We start from the raw sequence: 16,458 nt of genomic DNA on the forward strand, positions 1-16,458 counted from the left end.
AGTCTATTATGCATCTACTATTTCAGATGCATCACTTCAGATCATATTTCTTGCTCATTCGAGCCCTGTTTCCTTCCCTTCTCACTAGCAGTACGTTATCAATATACTGAGAAGAATAAGCTTCCATTTCCCTACCATTTCTACCCTGTCCCAATAAAGCTGTATTTAAAACTAGGACCACTGTTTTGCAGAATGTTCTACACCATTATGTAACTACAAAAAAAAAGAAATCAAGACTTCAATCATTCCAAACATGATTTTGTTGAAATCTACCTGTGGGTGCTTGAGCTTTCAGACAAGGGCATGTCCAGACTAACTGGGCTGTTGCTGTTGCGCTCGCTGCTTTCGTAGCCAGACTCCATCCTCTGGATTAGATGAGGGTGTTGATCCACCACATGGTGCTGGGTGCCCCGGCCAAGCACACCACGCTTGTATCTGACATTTGACTGGCTTGACCTTGTTTCGTGAACACTTTGCTCCTTCACCTCGTTCTCAGTAAGTTCTTTACCTGTCAAGATAAACAATATAGCTTGGTAGAAGACCTAAGCTTCAATACCGGCAAAACATCCGTATGCATTACCTTCTCAACTATGTTTAAATCAGAAGCACCATCCTTAATTTTGTGTAAAACCTGCAGTATTAAGCAAGAAAAATGCAATACTTTTACAGCTTTCCTAGCAATTTTAAGCAATAGCCTGTTCACAAATTTATCTTTGAATCTTTCCCCTTTAGTAGAACTTACCATATTCCCCTGAGGTAACAGTTAAGTCTGGAATGAAAATCCTTTCTTCCCCACAATAGTTTTTATTTGCACAAGATAATTTTACAGTATATCTAATTGCATTTCCAATACTGTCATGTCTATTTCAGATGCTCATTTTTTACATTGTTTATTTTGCCATTTATGATTTATTGTGACTTTTGTAAAGGATAGAAAAACTTGGGGTTTTTAATTCTCCCTTATACATTTCGCGGTCTTTCCACTTAATTCTTCTTTGATTCCCTTCCTTCCCTGGAAGTGTGTTCTCTTCCCCTTCACCTTCCCTTTAAATATTCCTTTATGCTTTCCATTTCTTTTCAACCGTCAAACCCAGCAAAGTCACCATGTACAAGCTGCATAGCTGTAAAATCTTACTAGATAAATCACCACTGGCTTCCAGGCTCTTATCTTCACAACAAGATCTCTGCACTGATACACAAGGTATTTTCTGCACCATAGTCTGAGCCATCAAGTAGAAGTACCATGATGAGCCAGAGGAAAAACCAGAGCAATACAAAAGCTCACGCCAAAGGACGAACTTTGGACACTTAGTAATATAGCTTGTATTCATTTAGGCAGGGTAGATGGTACTGTTTCCCTTAATTTTTCCTTAGGCAGGAAAGGTAGCACACAGAAATCAAACAGAATTACCATACATGCAATATGAATACCCACACTGGATTTAGCCTTCACAGACACGACTCACCACTGACCTGAATTCTGCATTCAAAATTTCACTTCCTGCACATCGCGAAATAAATCTTCTCAAACTCTTACCTGCTTCTTCAGAGAAAGGGCTAAGCTGAGTGTAGCCACAATGTTTCCTCTTGTCTTTACTGAAGATGCTGTCTATATTCAGAGACTCTCTTTTGGGTCTCCACGTTGGCCGGTACCTGCCAGACGAACTGGATTTAGACTCACTGCTGGTGCTCTCCGCTTCCCAGTCTCGAGCGTGTGCAGACAGGCTTTTTGAGGGTCGCGTTTCTGCCGGATCCACGCTATTCCCTCCACGAGGGGCATTCTGGATGGTTTGGGAAATCTGCTGTGGTCTGCTGTGGATCATATTGCTCACTGTCTCTTTAAATTCCCTCAGCCTGCTGGTGCTGCTGGATGGTTTGGGGGCAGTTCTGGGGGCTTGTTTCTCCTTCAAGGTTTCTCCTGCAGTTTGTACAGACAGCAAAAGCCACAAAATTAACTTCAGTTAAACTAGCAGCCCTACTTGCAGCATCCTCATGAAGTCTTCGAAAAGTGCAATCCAAAACAACAAAATGATAATAAAAGAACCGACACTCCCCAAACAAACATCCAAGCAAAACAGAACTAAACACCAAAAAGCAAAGAGAGGACTAAATAAAGACAAAGATGGAAGGACCAATGAGGGAAACGTACGTACACACTGAGAGCATTAAAAACATTCAGAAAGATACTGATATTTAAAATAAAGAAAGATCTCTTGCCTTCACTGTGGTATCCTGATGACTGAGCCTCATCTCCTTTCCGCCTAGACCGGCTAGAACTCCTCTTGCGGTCTGCCAGCGAGCCCTTCTTTGAAACATGCCTCTGATTGCACTCACTGTCAGTCAGGTGGCCTGGAAGGAGGAAGAACACCGAGATGACAAGAGCCTTCAGATCAAGTGTTCACTGTGCTAAGAGCAGCAGGACTCTTGCTCCTTAGGAACTGCAAACACTCCAACACTAACTGGCAAGTTCAGGTAAGTTTTTGTATCTGTAAGTTTTCAGTTTTTGTCTTGGAGAGGATGTTCCATTCTTAAGGTCATAAAAGAACAATACAGCCCCTCCAACGACTCTGGTTAATGATGGCTTATCCATGGCCAAGAAAAAGGCTGACTCTGCTTTGTTTTCTAATAGTCCAAGGACACCATTTTCTTGCTGTCAGTTTTAATGACCACGAACATGAAACTCCTGAGGGCAACTTGCCAGACATTACTCTGTTCAGCAAAGACTCAAACACATGAATGAGTTACCATCTAATAATAAATTACTGCACATCATCAGCGGCTCAGCACTAACAATTCATCTACACTCTCTTTGCCTGTAGCAAACACTTAAGTAATCTGAGTTAGCCTAGTCTACAGTGAAGAAGCCTCGCTTGGCTCTCAAGGGCCAAGCCAGCTAATTCACATCTGCCACAAGCCAAGAGCACACGCACAAACCATGAACATGGATCAGCTGACACACAACATTCCCTTACTACAGCTGATGTGTCTGAGCGCCAGTATTTTCTCTTGAACACTATTTACTCCTCATTTCCTCACATCAAACAGCAATTAAGACTATCTGACATCACAAGTTTTCTGTATTGCCTTTGCTTAAGTCTATGGTTCTCACACAGTCACAGTCCTAAACCTGCAAGCACAAACACACGCATGGCTTTACTCACGTGAGCAGTCCCAAGCAGAGATGCAGGATAAGAAGGGAATTTATGATAAGCTACAAAGACTTTTTTCTAGCCTTTATATCACAAACTTTTACTTGGCATAGGATGATAGGAAACAAAAATCCCTAATAGCAAATAGTTGTCTAACAGCCCCCAGACTACATAGCTGGCCCTCCTGAGCCTTCTCCCCGCTCTAGAGATTAGCATCAAAATCAACAACATTAAAAGCAGATTTTCCATACAAAATTGTACCTTCAACAATTAAAAAACCAATTCACTGCAACTACAATTGCTACAAAGATATTACAATGAATGAGTAGGAAGGAATCCAAGCAATAAAAAGCAAGTTACATAAGGCTCACTTTTCTATTCATTTGCAAAGCAAAGTGTGATTTTGTGGCCAAAGTTTCTAGAAACAAGCAGACTACATTAAAGAAAAGAAATTAAAGAAGCAAAAGAGAAATGTTGGCAAGGAAAATAAAAGATGTGTAGCATTTTGATGACTGAACGTAAGTCTGTGCTTTGATGGATTTTTTTCCCCTTCACAGCGTGGACTGTCACGTATCCTTCAGGAACTCCAACAACAGTATTATCCTTGTAGTGGCTCCCCTCAAGACAGAAGAGACTTATGTCTCACTTCAGCATGCACAACTTCTCTAGTTCAACATTCCAACCTGGTAGAGATTGCTTGGTTAGCATCCTTAACTACCATAAGAGAAACTATTGGACAGTATTTAGTGCTATTAGCACTAGCTGAGGGTTTGCATTGAATAAAGCCCAGCTCAGTCATTTAGAATGAGGGCTGCTAGCTTGGCATTAATATTTTCTCCTCCTTTCAAAGACTTCAAATATTGTCCCACTGTCATCGGACACTAAATAGCCACAGAGGAGATAACAAGAATGAGAAGTATGCAGGACACAGGCTTTGTAGTCTTTACTTGGACACTCTGAAACAAAACCTAAATCCAAAATATTGCACGAATACTGGAATTAAAATCCCAAGAATATTAGCTAACGCTTAACACTCACTTTTTTAAATTCTCTAAAATAACAAGCCAGGACTTCTCAGTGCCTAACGATACGCTTAAAAGGTGTCTCTTGTTGATGAACATATCACTTAAATACCTCGTCCTCCAGACTTGGGATGGCTTCACAAGCAAACAGCAATATTCAGAGGAAAAGACTGGTTTTGTAGGAGTTGTGTGTGCGTGTGCATATTGGAGAAGAAAATGAAACCAAATGGGTTAAGACAGAACACCCTCTACTCCCTCCCCCTGAAATCTCAGTTTCATGAATAGGGCAGCCAGAATACGCACATTTTTCTCAGCAGCACAGGTGGGTAGGAGCAAAGAGAGGGCTTATGCAGCCACTCTTCTGCCCCATTCTGAAGTACCCAGGAGCCTGAGGTCATACAACCCAATGGTGGTCCTTCCCTGGAGGATGATGTGGGATAGGGTCCATAATTTTCTGGGCTGGAGTAGTGGGTAAATGGCCATTAAATGAAGAATCCTGCTCTTGCCCAGAACGATTCAGTTGGCAGGTCAGTGTGGATGGCTTCTTTATAGCCCCACGGATCACCATTTGATGACAGAGCAGTTGTATTAGTTGGCAGACTGACTTTTTTTGGAAAGGTAGTGGGTAGGTAAAAGAAAAGGGAAATGCCCAGACAAGTAGCTAAGGGGACAGACTGACCATAGCTAAGGCTGAATCAGGGAAGATAAGGACAACTGAATTTGGGTGGAGAAATGGGCTAAACTGAAGGGAATAACACAGGATAGAATCAATAGGAGAAGAAAAAAAAAGAAAAGGACAAAGTCACTTAAAATGACAGAACAAAAGGTTACATGCTGAACTTCATGCTTACATGTTTGCGACCATCCCCCACAAGTTTTCTGCCAACTTATGCATGGCACATTTTGCAGGAAGGAACCTAATCCAATAAACTCTATGCCGTTTTTGCAGACTATTTAAATAGTATACAATTAGGTTTCTCAATTCTGTCTTCCTTGTACTCCATAGACAAACATACATTTTGTTTCTGCATCACTCAATTTCTGCTCCAATTTTCTTTTCTTTCTCACACCCTTACCTAAGACTATGACTGGTCCCTACAGCATTAAGTATTTGCTAAAACACTGGAAGGACTGTTGGGCTATCTTAACCTGTGTATTACAGTTACTCAGACCTCTGATGAAGAATGAAAGAACACTAAATAAAGTGGACTTGAAATATTTTTTTTCAGATTTTGATGTACCATAGACTGTTACAAATGAACCAACAAAACAGGAACAATTTTACAAATAAAAGGACAAAGCAGTCTGACAGCTTCAACACTCTGGTGCAACCAAACAGCTGCTGATTCTACTCTTAGGTCTTCTTAGAAAATCTATTTTACAGCACAATAAAATAACTTTTCAAACAGAAATAGCAGATCCTATTTCTGATGCCACAGAAGTCTGACCTTAACTTATGCACTACTTTTTTAGAAGTGATGTTAGAAGCTACCGTATGCAGAAACAGGCTGACTGTGGACACTGGCCATGAATAATCAAGGCGATCAAATCTTTAGACTTTCAGTTAACCTCTTTTCAACTAAAGAGTGTTCAGACAGACTGTTCAGCTGCCCAAAGAAACATATATACAGACTGCATTTTCACTGGATACTCCAGCTTAATGGAATGCCTTGCTTCCATGGCACAGGAGGAAATTATCCTATGCTCCTCACCGGTGCAGTAAATACTACCAACACCCACTTACACAGAAAGCCCTTAGATCCCAAGCATGAGGGACTCTGGTGATGAAAGCACCTTTCCCAGATAGCTGCAACTGCTGAAATGAAGTTACTGCCCGGAGATGAGAAAGCAGCACACGTGACACTTACTAAACCCTACAACAGGGCTGTACAGACTCCAACTCACAGAATTATGTAACAGAGCAGCCAGTATTGTGGGTAACAGTAAAACAAATCTGCAAATGCTTCTCTGCCTAGACACAGGTCTACAGAAGCGAACAAGACTTTTAAATCACGTTGGTGAATGTCAACAGTTCGTTACAAATCAAAAATTTAGGATATTAAACACTGTTCGCTATTCTATTACAGGTTGCATGTATATACGGAGATATTTTCAACTGGAATCCACTGCAGTCATCTGATCTAATGACAATGATCACACACAAATGTAACGGTATCTGCTACCTGTGTCCCTGCTGCTTTGTGAAGCTGCATCGTTCTCCACATTGTAGATGACTGTCCCCTGGGAGTCAGAGGAGAAGTGACTGACCACAGACTCATGGTGTGCCTGTTTATAAGCATAGCTGTCTGTAGAGGAATCCGTCCGGGTATCACTCGAGATGGAAGGTTCTCTCCCTGGGGAAGAAAGAAATGTCAAGGAAGGAATATCAAATTGCAGTCTTTTTCAGCTATGATAAAAGTCAAGAAAGGCTAAGAAAAGAGAGCAGGGGCAACTGTACAGACGTTAACAGAAAAACCGAGCATCAAAGATACCAACTCCAAACCAAGAACACCAGAGATTATGGGAAGTCTGCTCCTTTGGAAGCAGGGAGACAGTGTCATTCCTTCTGAAAACCTGTTTCTTTCTTCCTCTTTGGTAAGTCCAAGTTTATCAAATCTTGTTAACATGCAAAATTAAACTACATCCATTGGACTGAAAGTACACATTAGTACCACACTGAAATGATTCATTTTCAACACTGTTGAGTGCAACTACAATATGAAACACCGCTTTGGGGAAAGTAAAAAAATTACTCAAGTACAAAATATTAATAAGTGCAACAAGAACATCACGTTATAATGATTAACATGTTTGATCTATTACGAATCAAAAGCTTAGCTGGTATAAACTCTGTACTAAAATACTTTTATCTAAAGCAAAGGAACCTGCTCCTTCTCTAGAAGCCAGTATTGATCCCCCTTGAAAAGTATGAAGCATCATGATTCAGTTTCAGTACAGCAATACTTGAACTCATTAGAGGAGGTGAAAAGAGTAATCTCCTCCCTCCACTCTCAGTAAATAAAAGTAAAAAATCTGAACAGTTTGAAGACTGTTGGTTATTTTATATACATGATGTATACACTCCTTAACACACAGGATATTGGTTTCATACTCATTTCTCAGTGGGGAAATTAAAGAAGAAAAAATGTAATAAAGAAGGAAGTCATTCTTATGTTTAACTGCAAAACTGACCTTGAGAGCACTTCATGTTTTTGGTGAGAACAAGTCCTGCAGTAAATGTCCTACTTAGGGACGGTTTAGATCTTTTGAGGTTCAGAAACTTCAGTTATTGAAGTCATCAGTTGTGTTCCTTTCTACATCCACACCACACCAGGTCCTTCACTTCCCTCATCCCTCAATTTCTTTCTCCAAACTTTTTTGGAAAAGATTCCAAACAATCAGCAGTTTTAGACCAAGAGAGAGGTTCACAGATGAAACCCTGGAAATCCTATTCAGAATTCTTGAACAGTTTTAACCGGCAACAAGGACTCCTGATAACAATAATACACACCAAAGAAGGAAAACATTTCACACTCCACATTTCAGCATGTAGGTACAAGGCACAGAGACTACACTGCTTACCTGAGTCTTCACTGTCATAGCAAGTCCTGCTGTATTGCTGTAAATCCACCTGAGGGGGCAAATCTTGCGTTGACACTGGAGTTCCTCTTGGATCTGCATAGAGCAGCAGCAAAGGCTGATAGTGACCCTTAATGCACTTTGTCACAACATCCTTCCATTTTGGACCAATCTGAATTGACAACCAGAAGAAAAAGCAAAAGAAAAAAAAAAAAAAAGCAGCAAAGTTTTCTGTCATCGCTTTCTAGAATAAGTTCTCTTTTCCCCCCATCCAAATTCTTTCAGTTTGTTTTTCCACATTCTTTAACTCCTTCTATAGCCAGCGTTGACCTGGACTCAGCAAGAACACTACTGAGCCAACCTAATTAAAATTCAGGTATTCATCATCCTATGGCTAAACTGATTACAATTCTTGCTAAAAATACAACTACAAAAATGATCATTCCCTTTCAGATGTTTTTTCCATAAAAAACTTTTCATCCACTGAGATGTTCTAACTTTGTATCAACTAAAAAGCTGAAGAATTTGTTAATGAACAAAATGAACAATAAAAGATACCAGGACAATAAATTCAAGTCAAAGCTAAACACTTCAAGTGTGTGAGTCTGCTGTGACAGAACCTCTGTAAGCAGTGATAGGCCAGGCAATTAATCCACATAGTAATACTCATCTCAAATCTTCCCCATGTACTAATACAGGTTTCATCTGATATACTGAGCATTTACTCCAAGAAATTTGCTCCATAGGTGAGTATTCTACTAAGGCACTGCAGTATCTATCCTTGCCAAGTTTTTCTGCTAAGAAGTATGATTGAACAAATGCATCAAGAGTTTTTTTCCCCACTGAGACTGTGTTTGGCATGACTACAGGAGAAAATTTTCCTCTCTCACCTTTGCGAATCCATGACTAGAAGGAAAACAGGAGAGTGGTAAGAAATAATGTCAAACAATCTAATGGGTTATATATGTCGTGCCAAGATCCCAGCACTGGTGTCTTTAATGTCAAGGACCTCATGCTTGGTGAAAAGGTTAAAAAAAAAGCATTAACAGAAGAGCAGAAAATTTGTTGCTGGCAGCAATCTCTAGGGAAGACTGGCATGTAGACACACAAGCACAGTTCAATAGCAGGTACTGAATAGCTGTACTGCTTGTCAGCAAGGGAAAGAGATGGGTGTTAGCTGCCTGCACAAGCAAACTGTTTTCAAACAACAGCATAAAAACAAGAGTGGGAGCCAACAGAACAGAACTAAGAATAGGGCTACTGAGATTTCTGGTATGCTTTTTTGGAAAATACTTCACTTTGCTGAGAAAAAAAGAGTAACAGATTTGTGGATCCTGAATGGAAAACCAGCAAAAAACCTCCCAAAATCTGTAGAAAACAGTATGGATTTACACACAAGCAGCTAACAAATTTCCAACAGAGTATTTTCCTAAACATTTTTTTCTCACCTCTTTGACATGAGCATCATCAAAGTACATCCACTTGCGGATTTTAGTTTGGAAGAAGAAGGTTGAATAGTGTTTTCCATAGTAACAGATCATTCCCACCAAATACAGCTCTGAGTGTTTTGCTCTGTCATCAGTTACTCTGAAGAAGAGCTTTAAGAAGGGAGGTAAGAAAAACGGAAGGAGAAATTAATGAAGTGCTCAGAACTTCACATACCACTAATGTTCAAAGATCTCAAAGTACTACAGAGAGGTCTCAGGCTTTTACTTCAAAAGATAGAGAAAACAAGGCAATAAATATGTAATAATGTAATGTTTAAGCAAACCCAGAGAAACACATCAGAAATGGATTCTGACCAACCCACCACATGCTCATAAATTGAGCTGGACTTGGAGAATGTGTCTACTTGAAGGAAGACTTTACAACAATGGCAAAATACCTGCTACATAATTTGAATGTGGCTCTATTTTGAAAACTTGTATTCTGTGTCATGCTTACTGACTGTATCAAGTACTGTTTAAAACATTCATTCCTTTTTGCAGAAACGAAGTGGTTTCGACAGTAAACAGCTGGCATTTATTCTGACTTCAGCAAGGGCTAGCCAGAATTTAGCGTGGACCAGTTTATGATGCTAACACATAAAAGATGGACTGAAGACATCAGTTCAAAAAAATTCAGCACACAGAAAAAAAATCTTTTCTATTTAATTGGATTTTATTCATTTAAAATGCACAGGTCTCACGATTTAGTGCATTACTGCTTTACTAGACAAAGACCACACTGTTTCATAACCACATTTCCATCAGCTCATACTGGTTCTGTGTGCATGTTTTTTTTAAACACTGCATTTTTTTAAACATAAAATATGTGTAGTGTAGATATATAAACTATGTAGTATCTCAATGCTACAATAAGACACAGGTACAGTTTGATATACAGATAATTCAGCTCTAAAGCATCAGTTAATGTAGAGTAAGTGAATCCTTCAGGGGACAAACATCTGGATCCTGTATGGTTCAGTCTGTCATTCAATCACACAGTGCAAGCCACCACCTCTCAGATACTGTTCAGTCACAAGTAAGTCTTCAGTGTTATGACCACACATTTCACCAAAAAGAAGAGCTAAAGGTAAAAAAAAAAAACAACCCAACCCCAAAGACCACTAAACTATATCTTGTCTTCAAAAGAAACAGAAATAAACTGCTGTTCTTTAAGATGAAAGAGCACATATGTATTTTCATAGAAACAGCACAACCCCAATCCAGAATTTCCTTTCACTTGAAAGTATTTGTAAAGTTTCAGACATTTCAGAAACTCAAGAATATCCAGTTCACAGGTCTTTCTAAGACTTTCAGAGACAGGTCAGATCCTTGGTTCTGCCCTCTATTCCTTTTTATGGACACCAAAGAAGGTGGAGGTGGTGACTTTATATTTTTCTCCATTTGCTACTGTAGACTACCAAGAAAAAGACTGCTTTTGTAAGTAGAGCCAAAATAAAAAAACTCACATCTCCCAGTTTAAGGCAGGTTCCCAGGCTGTGAATCACATCCTCAGCCAGATCGGAGTGGTCTGAGTCCCAAACCAAGCCAATGGTGATGATCTGTGGCGAGTTCATCAGCACACGACGAATACGGATCTTCTCCCCACAGTTACTCTGAGCATATAAATAAAACAAGACACTGAATATAATTCTGTGCTTATTATAATGTTAGGGCAAGGCACTAACAAGTGTAAGTGTCAGAATACAGCTTCCAAAGAGGAGGTGGTGAAACACAGCAGATATGCTCAGGGCCAAGTTAGGAGCTTCTCATGGCATGGATGAGATGTGCTATCAAGACTATCCTGCATTGCCAAGCTTTAAAGTCAACACTGCCAATTCCTCCTCCTGATATTGGGAATGATTAAAACACAGAGCACAAAACCAAGCTTATTTAAAAAAAGATGCAAATGTACATGAAAGATCCCAGTAACATTCTTAGGATAGAAAGGTCGCTTTTGATCAGAATCTCAGATTAAAAATTGTATGTACAGAGACCGATGCCTTATACGACGGCATCAGAAAAATTTTCTGCTTTGCTGAAAAAGCAGAAAAAGTCCTGCTTTGCTGTTAAATTTGAGTGTTTCTACATGGTACCTCAAACATCCCATCTTAGACAGTATAGTTAAGTCAGTATTTGTATAAATACGAGGACAGTAGCTGGAAGATCAGGAGAATAAGAGTTGTTTTAGTAACTCATAAGAGTTCTACAATTCTTATTTCCTGTTTTGAGTTTTCCTCCCATTTTTTACTTTTTAAATAAGTACCAGTGCATTTTGCAGGGGAGGGGGGTGCCAATGATGCAACAGAGGAGGGGATGCAACAGAAAATATGACAAAGTCCATTTGCAACATTCATTTTTCCCTGAGGCACATCACACAGGTACTCCTACAAGACTGCAGGAAAAATACCATTTTCATACTGAGAATTATTTCTCTGGTCCACAGAGTCCAGTTTCACAACTGGATATAATAATTTCTGACATTAAAACCAGGGAAGAGATCACAAAGCATCTCTTCCCCACAGCAATCCAGAAAATTTAACCAGAATTTCAATCCCAACGATCAGTGAGAGACAAAAATAAAAAAATTTAAAAAAGCAGAAAAAAACTGTAGAGGACTCTGATGTTTAAATGTAGATACAAGGTTTTACTATTAAGATGACTTTATTCACACATATTTTGGAAGAGTCATTTAAAGTACAAGCAATTCTGTTTATTACCTCCCAACCTATCTTACTCTCAAACTGTCCTCTTTGATTCAGCACGACAGCAGGAACATGGCATCCTGATAAAAAGCTTCTCTGCATGACTTTGAGACCACATTTAGCTAAACCTCAATAGAAATTTTTTTTGAGTATAAAAAGAAAGGGGCAGCAAATGTTGGTATGCAGTTTTATCCAGCTGATTATTTCACAGTCAAATAGCAGTTTGCCCTGACCAAGAATGTATTTTTATTAAATTTTACACTCATTGGTTATTAAACAGTTGGACTCATATGCCCCTTTTAAATTACAGTAAAATATCTTAATTTCTTTTACTTAGATAAGTAAGTCACCATTTGCCAATATTAAAAAGTATATGTTTCAAGGGAGACACTTACTGAAGGTTTCAGAGTTACAAATTGGGAGGGGAGCCAGGTATAAAATGGAAATACTTACACTGGCCCCAAGGACCAGGTACACAAGCCCTCCTGTTAAGGCTAATGCACCTAACAGTAACATGAAGTAACATGAAGCAGCAACTCTACAGCTGTTTTCTGCCCTACCTATTGATCAATACGTTTAAAAAGTTTGATGATTACTCTTTTAGCATATTTATTAAAAGGGCAGAACAAGATATTGAACTCTTACTTTAGAAACCTAGCACTTGTGATATACACAAAAAATAAGCATCTGTTCCTGTTTTTAATACCTGTGGCTAGTCGAAGGAGCAGCCATCTTCACTAAGTTTTCCCTCCCTTGACCGAGCAAGCGTGACATACTGAATTCACACCCAAAGCAAACTAAGGTTACTCACTGGACAGTTTCGCAGGTCCCCCATAGTGCTGGCGTTCTGCAGGAGCTCTCCAAACATATCTGGAGTTGGCTTCTCCCGCCTCTCCAGCATACAAATAGCTTGATTGCTTCGGTGTAGACAAAGTATGGAAAACAAAAGTTTAATAATAAAATAAAAACACAAACCCACACTGATCTAGTATATGTTTCACCTATTTTTTTTTAAAGTTAAGAAACTTAAAATACATGATTTTTCTATTTAATATTGAAATACTGGAGAAGACACATAATTAATTGTGAATTACTGTATCTTCCACAAAAATACTGCATAAGGAAAACAAGCAAAACTCAAAATAGAAATAGACTGTTTGGCTTAAATTTTGTATCTTAAAAGAAAATTTAAACATTTTGATAAATACTTGGTTTCAAAATGAAATATTTCCTTCAAAATACGCCCCTTTCAATAAGTATAACTATAGTAAAGTAGCACAGAAAGACACGTTCTGAATAAAATTACAAACAAAAAATAGCACAGTACCCAATTTATTTCACTGTCCAAGCTGAAAGAAAGATGCCAATATGTACACAAGAGTATTAATACTCAAAGCATGTTCAAGCTTAAAATGGTTTCAGAGGTAAATATATTAGTACGTATTGGTATTTCTAAAATAATGCATGACTTAAGATCTATTGTGATATTTCCTAAAAAATACTGAATACCATTTACAAAACTATTCCCCCTCCCCCTTCTCCAATAAATAATATTCTGATATACAGTGTCTGCTGGAACCTAACAAAAATCTACAGCTTGATGGAACAGCAGGCAGCAGCCACAAGGGGGATGCTTTCCAGTACTTTTGCTACACAGCTAAAGTGGTACCTTTTAAAAGATCTGATTGTGAAGAGCAACTAGCAGTTTTCATGGTAATTTTTTCAGGCTCTGCAACTACGTATCTCACATGCCAGATATAAAACAAAGAGAAGTTCTAATCCCAGTAAAAATTTCAAGACAGAAACAAATAACAGACTCCTGCCTCAATCAGATTTAAAAAGCTTTTAACTGAGAAGCCATCTACTCAAAGAAGACTTCTCCAGCATTAGTTCAAACAATCTGCTACAGACCTAGAGCTCATGCCCTGTGCACTGCCTTAATGAAAGGCCACAGTGACCAGGGAAACTCCCCCATAACTAGATTACACAAGAGCTATATATTCGTCCAAGAAAAGAGGATTTGAGGAACTACAGGCTGGTCAGTCTCAGTCCACCTGGGGCCATGACAGACCAAATCAATCCCCTTGGAAATCAACCCCATGGACGTGAAGGATAAGGTGAGTCAGAGCAGCCAGCGTGGATCTACCAAGGGCAAATCATGTCTGACCTCTCTAGTGAGAACTTCCCTTTCTGCATCTTCCCCTGGTTATCAGGGAACTGCCCTGGTCACCATGAAGGAGGAAAAACCCTTCAGTTCAGAACTGGAACAGGCAGCTCAGGGAAGTCATGGAATTTTTGTCCTTTAAGCACCTTCAAAACTCAGCTACACACAACCCCAAGCAGCTTGACGTAGCTTTGGGGTTAGCCCTGCTTTAAACATGAGGATGGAGTAGATGTCCAAAAGTCCTTTCCAATGTTGTCTTTTTGTTTTTCTTATCTGCCTTCTTAAATCACCTGCTCACACATTAAAGTTTTTCAAAATCTACATGAGTCCTTGTTACTACAGTTGTCAAGATTCAGAATCATAAACAAGCAGACACACTGATCCATGCCTAAACTGCCATGTTCTGCTTCACTAAATCCTCATGTTCTTTATCACAGTTATCAAAGCTCTGCCAACTTTGATAAAAACATGTTCTAGACATTTAATCAATAAAGCTCCTAAAGATCCAACTACAATACCAGTATGGGGAGAGGAAAAAAAAGAAAAAAATAAAAGGGGGAGTGGAGGAAGGAGGTGGGGATGTTCCCTGGGAAAAACTCAACTCACCAGAGTGAGGTTGTGGAAATATAATGTACCATCTGGATGAAAGGTAACGGGTCAGAGGTGGCACCACAGCTGGTACAAACACACTAGAGAGAAAGAAAACATAATAATACATTGACAAGATTAAATAGGTATTTCCACTGCACCACTTCTGCCTGTACATTTCTTTACTGTGGCAATGCCTGTTTTAAGAATGGAAACATAAAACCTGAGAGCTGGCCCTTGGTATTAAGCACATATCACTACCTCACCTGCTCAAATAAAGTCATTGCAAACTTCTGGTGGGAAACACAATGTGGTGCAGTGCAAATATCTTCCTTTGTCTCATCTGCAATGTGGAAGTGAATTCGCATTAACAGGTTTTCCTAGCCAAAGGAAAAAAAGAAAAAAATACATTAGATAATTTCAACTGCAGACAAAAGTTAAGATATATATCACAAAAGCATGTCAGATGCAATTATGTTACAGACAGAAGGCTCCTGCAAATCTGTGAAAATTGCTTCAAAAACAAAGTTGGTATTTCTTGGATAAAAAAAAGAAATGCCCTCCACTTCTGATTTGAAATGCTGGACCAGGTAACCATTTATTTTACTAGCACTGCTAAAGACTCTGCTGCTGATTTTTTTGTCCAGTTCTCAAGCATCCATGGATATGATCAAATGTAAGAGTACCTATGCAGTTTTAAAAATCACTGGATTGACTCTAACTTCTCATCATCACAAAATAAATCAACTTCTACATTCCATGAGAGCTTTGAAATATGCCACATCATCTACATTCAATCAAAAAGGGGGAGAACTAATAAATGAAAAGGCAGACTAAATTCTGTACGAAACAAGAGGACTGAACATTTTCCAGATATTCATTCATACAACTACATCTGTTTTCAAGTCCCCAGGAGTTCTTGTCCCAAGACCTTCTCTCCTCCCACTGTTTCCAACATTAATCTGTGGGTACCAGAAATCTCTTGACAACTCTTCCAGCAAAAGATTTTTCACTAACACAACACTACTAGCTGCCTGGGTGGTTTATAGGCCTGCAATAAATAGGTCAAGATTAATTATTTGTTAAAACAGCTCTAACATTGTACAGTTTCCCTTGAAAAGTTTTCCTGTGAAAATGCAATTTCAGAATAACTGGCAAAAGAAATGTCCTTTTACCCTCTGGAGGTGATCCTTAAAACTAGAACCCTGGATCATTCTTTTAGGGCAGTTTTTTCATAATTCACATCTAAAGCAGACTGGAGAGGGTAAGCAGTATATATGCAAAAGAAACTGCAAAACCAGTTACCAATGATATTACCATTTCCAAATCATTAGTTTGTGGATCTCTCCATGCAATTTTCCAGGCCCAACTGCAAAGTCTGTTGCAATTTGGGAAAAGGAAAAATAAGGGGGGGGAAAAAATCAGGGAAGACTGGGTAGTGGTGGGCCACATCTCTGCCTGTCAAACCATCTTTCAGTTATACTCACAAAACATTCAGCAGCATCATCCATGATGCCCAGCTGGAAGCGTTGCTCATCCTGAAATGTCTTTGCAAGAGCAGTGCGCAAGGCATCAGAAGGCAGCACTTTCTCACTGCTACACTGAAACTGGTTGAATATACCCTAGCAAAAAACCCAAGAAGATAGTAAAGTTACTGTATTTTTCAAAATACGACTCAATTGATCTGAAAACAAACAGTAAACATTTAACTTGTTTGGATCCTGAAACACACAGATGCTGTACACGGACTATAAGAGAAAATTCTGA

The 16,458-nt window shown here is 39.1% G+C and overlaps 1 protein-coding gene across 6 annotated transcripts in view; it reads right to left on the bottom strand.

Moving 5' to 3' along the window:
* Positions 1–16,458, bottom strand: part of USP54 (ubiquitin specific peptidase 54) — a 92,618-nt gene that overhangs the window by 17,339 nt on the left and 58,821 nt on the right. For all 6 annotated transcript variants that reach the window (XM_066191413.1, XM_066191414.1, XM_066191415.1 and 3 more), the window contains exons 4-14: positions 16,179–16,313; positions 14,958–15,071; positions 14,710–14,792; positions 12,751–12,856; positions 10,704–10,850; positions 9,199–9,348; positions 7,754–7,922; positions 6,355–6,525; positions 2,218–2,349; positions 1,538–1,918; positions 274–508 (exon numbers count right to left, since the gene is read on the bottom strand). In XM_066191413.1, the coding sequence (XP_066047510.1) occupies positions 274–508; positions 1,538–1,918; positions 2,218–2,349; positions 6,355–6,525; positions 7,754–7,922; positions 9,199–9,348; positions 10,704–10,850; positions 12,751–12,856; positions 14,710–14,792; positions 14,958–15,071; positions 16,179–16,313 (1,823 nt within the window). The remainder of the gene's footprint in view (positions 1–273; positions 509–1,537; positions 1,919–2,217; positions 2,350–6,354; positions 6,526–7,753; positions 7,923–9,198; positions 9,349–10,703; positions 10,851–12,750; positions 12,857–14,709; positions 14,793–14,957; positions 15,072–16,178; positions 16,314–16,458) is intronic.

Source organism: Chamaea fasciata, unplaced genomic scaffold, assembly GCF_029207755.1.
Source record: "Chamaea fasciata isolate MVZ Bird 193981 ecotype frontalis unplaced genomic scaffold, bChaFas1.0.hap1 SCAF_9, whole genome shotgun sequence".
NCBI classification, from domain to species: Eukaryota; Metazoa; Chordata; class Aves; order Passeriformes; family Sylviidae; genus Chamaea; species Chamaea fasciata.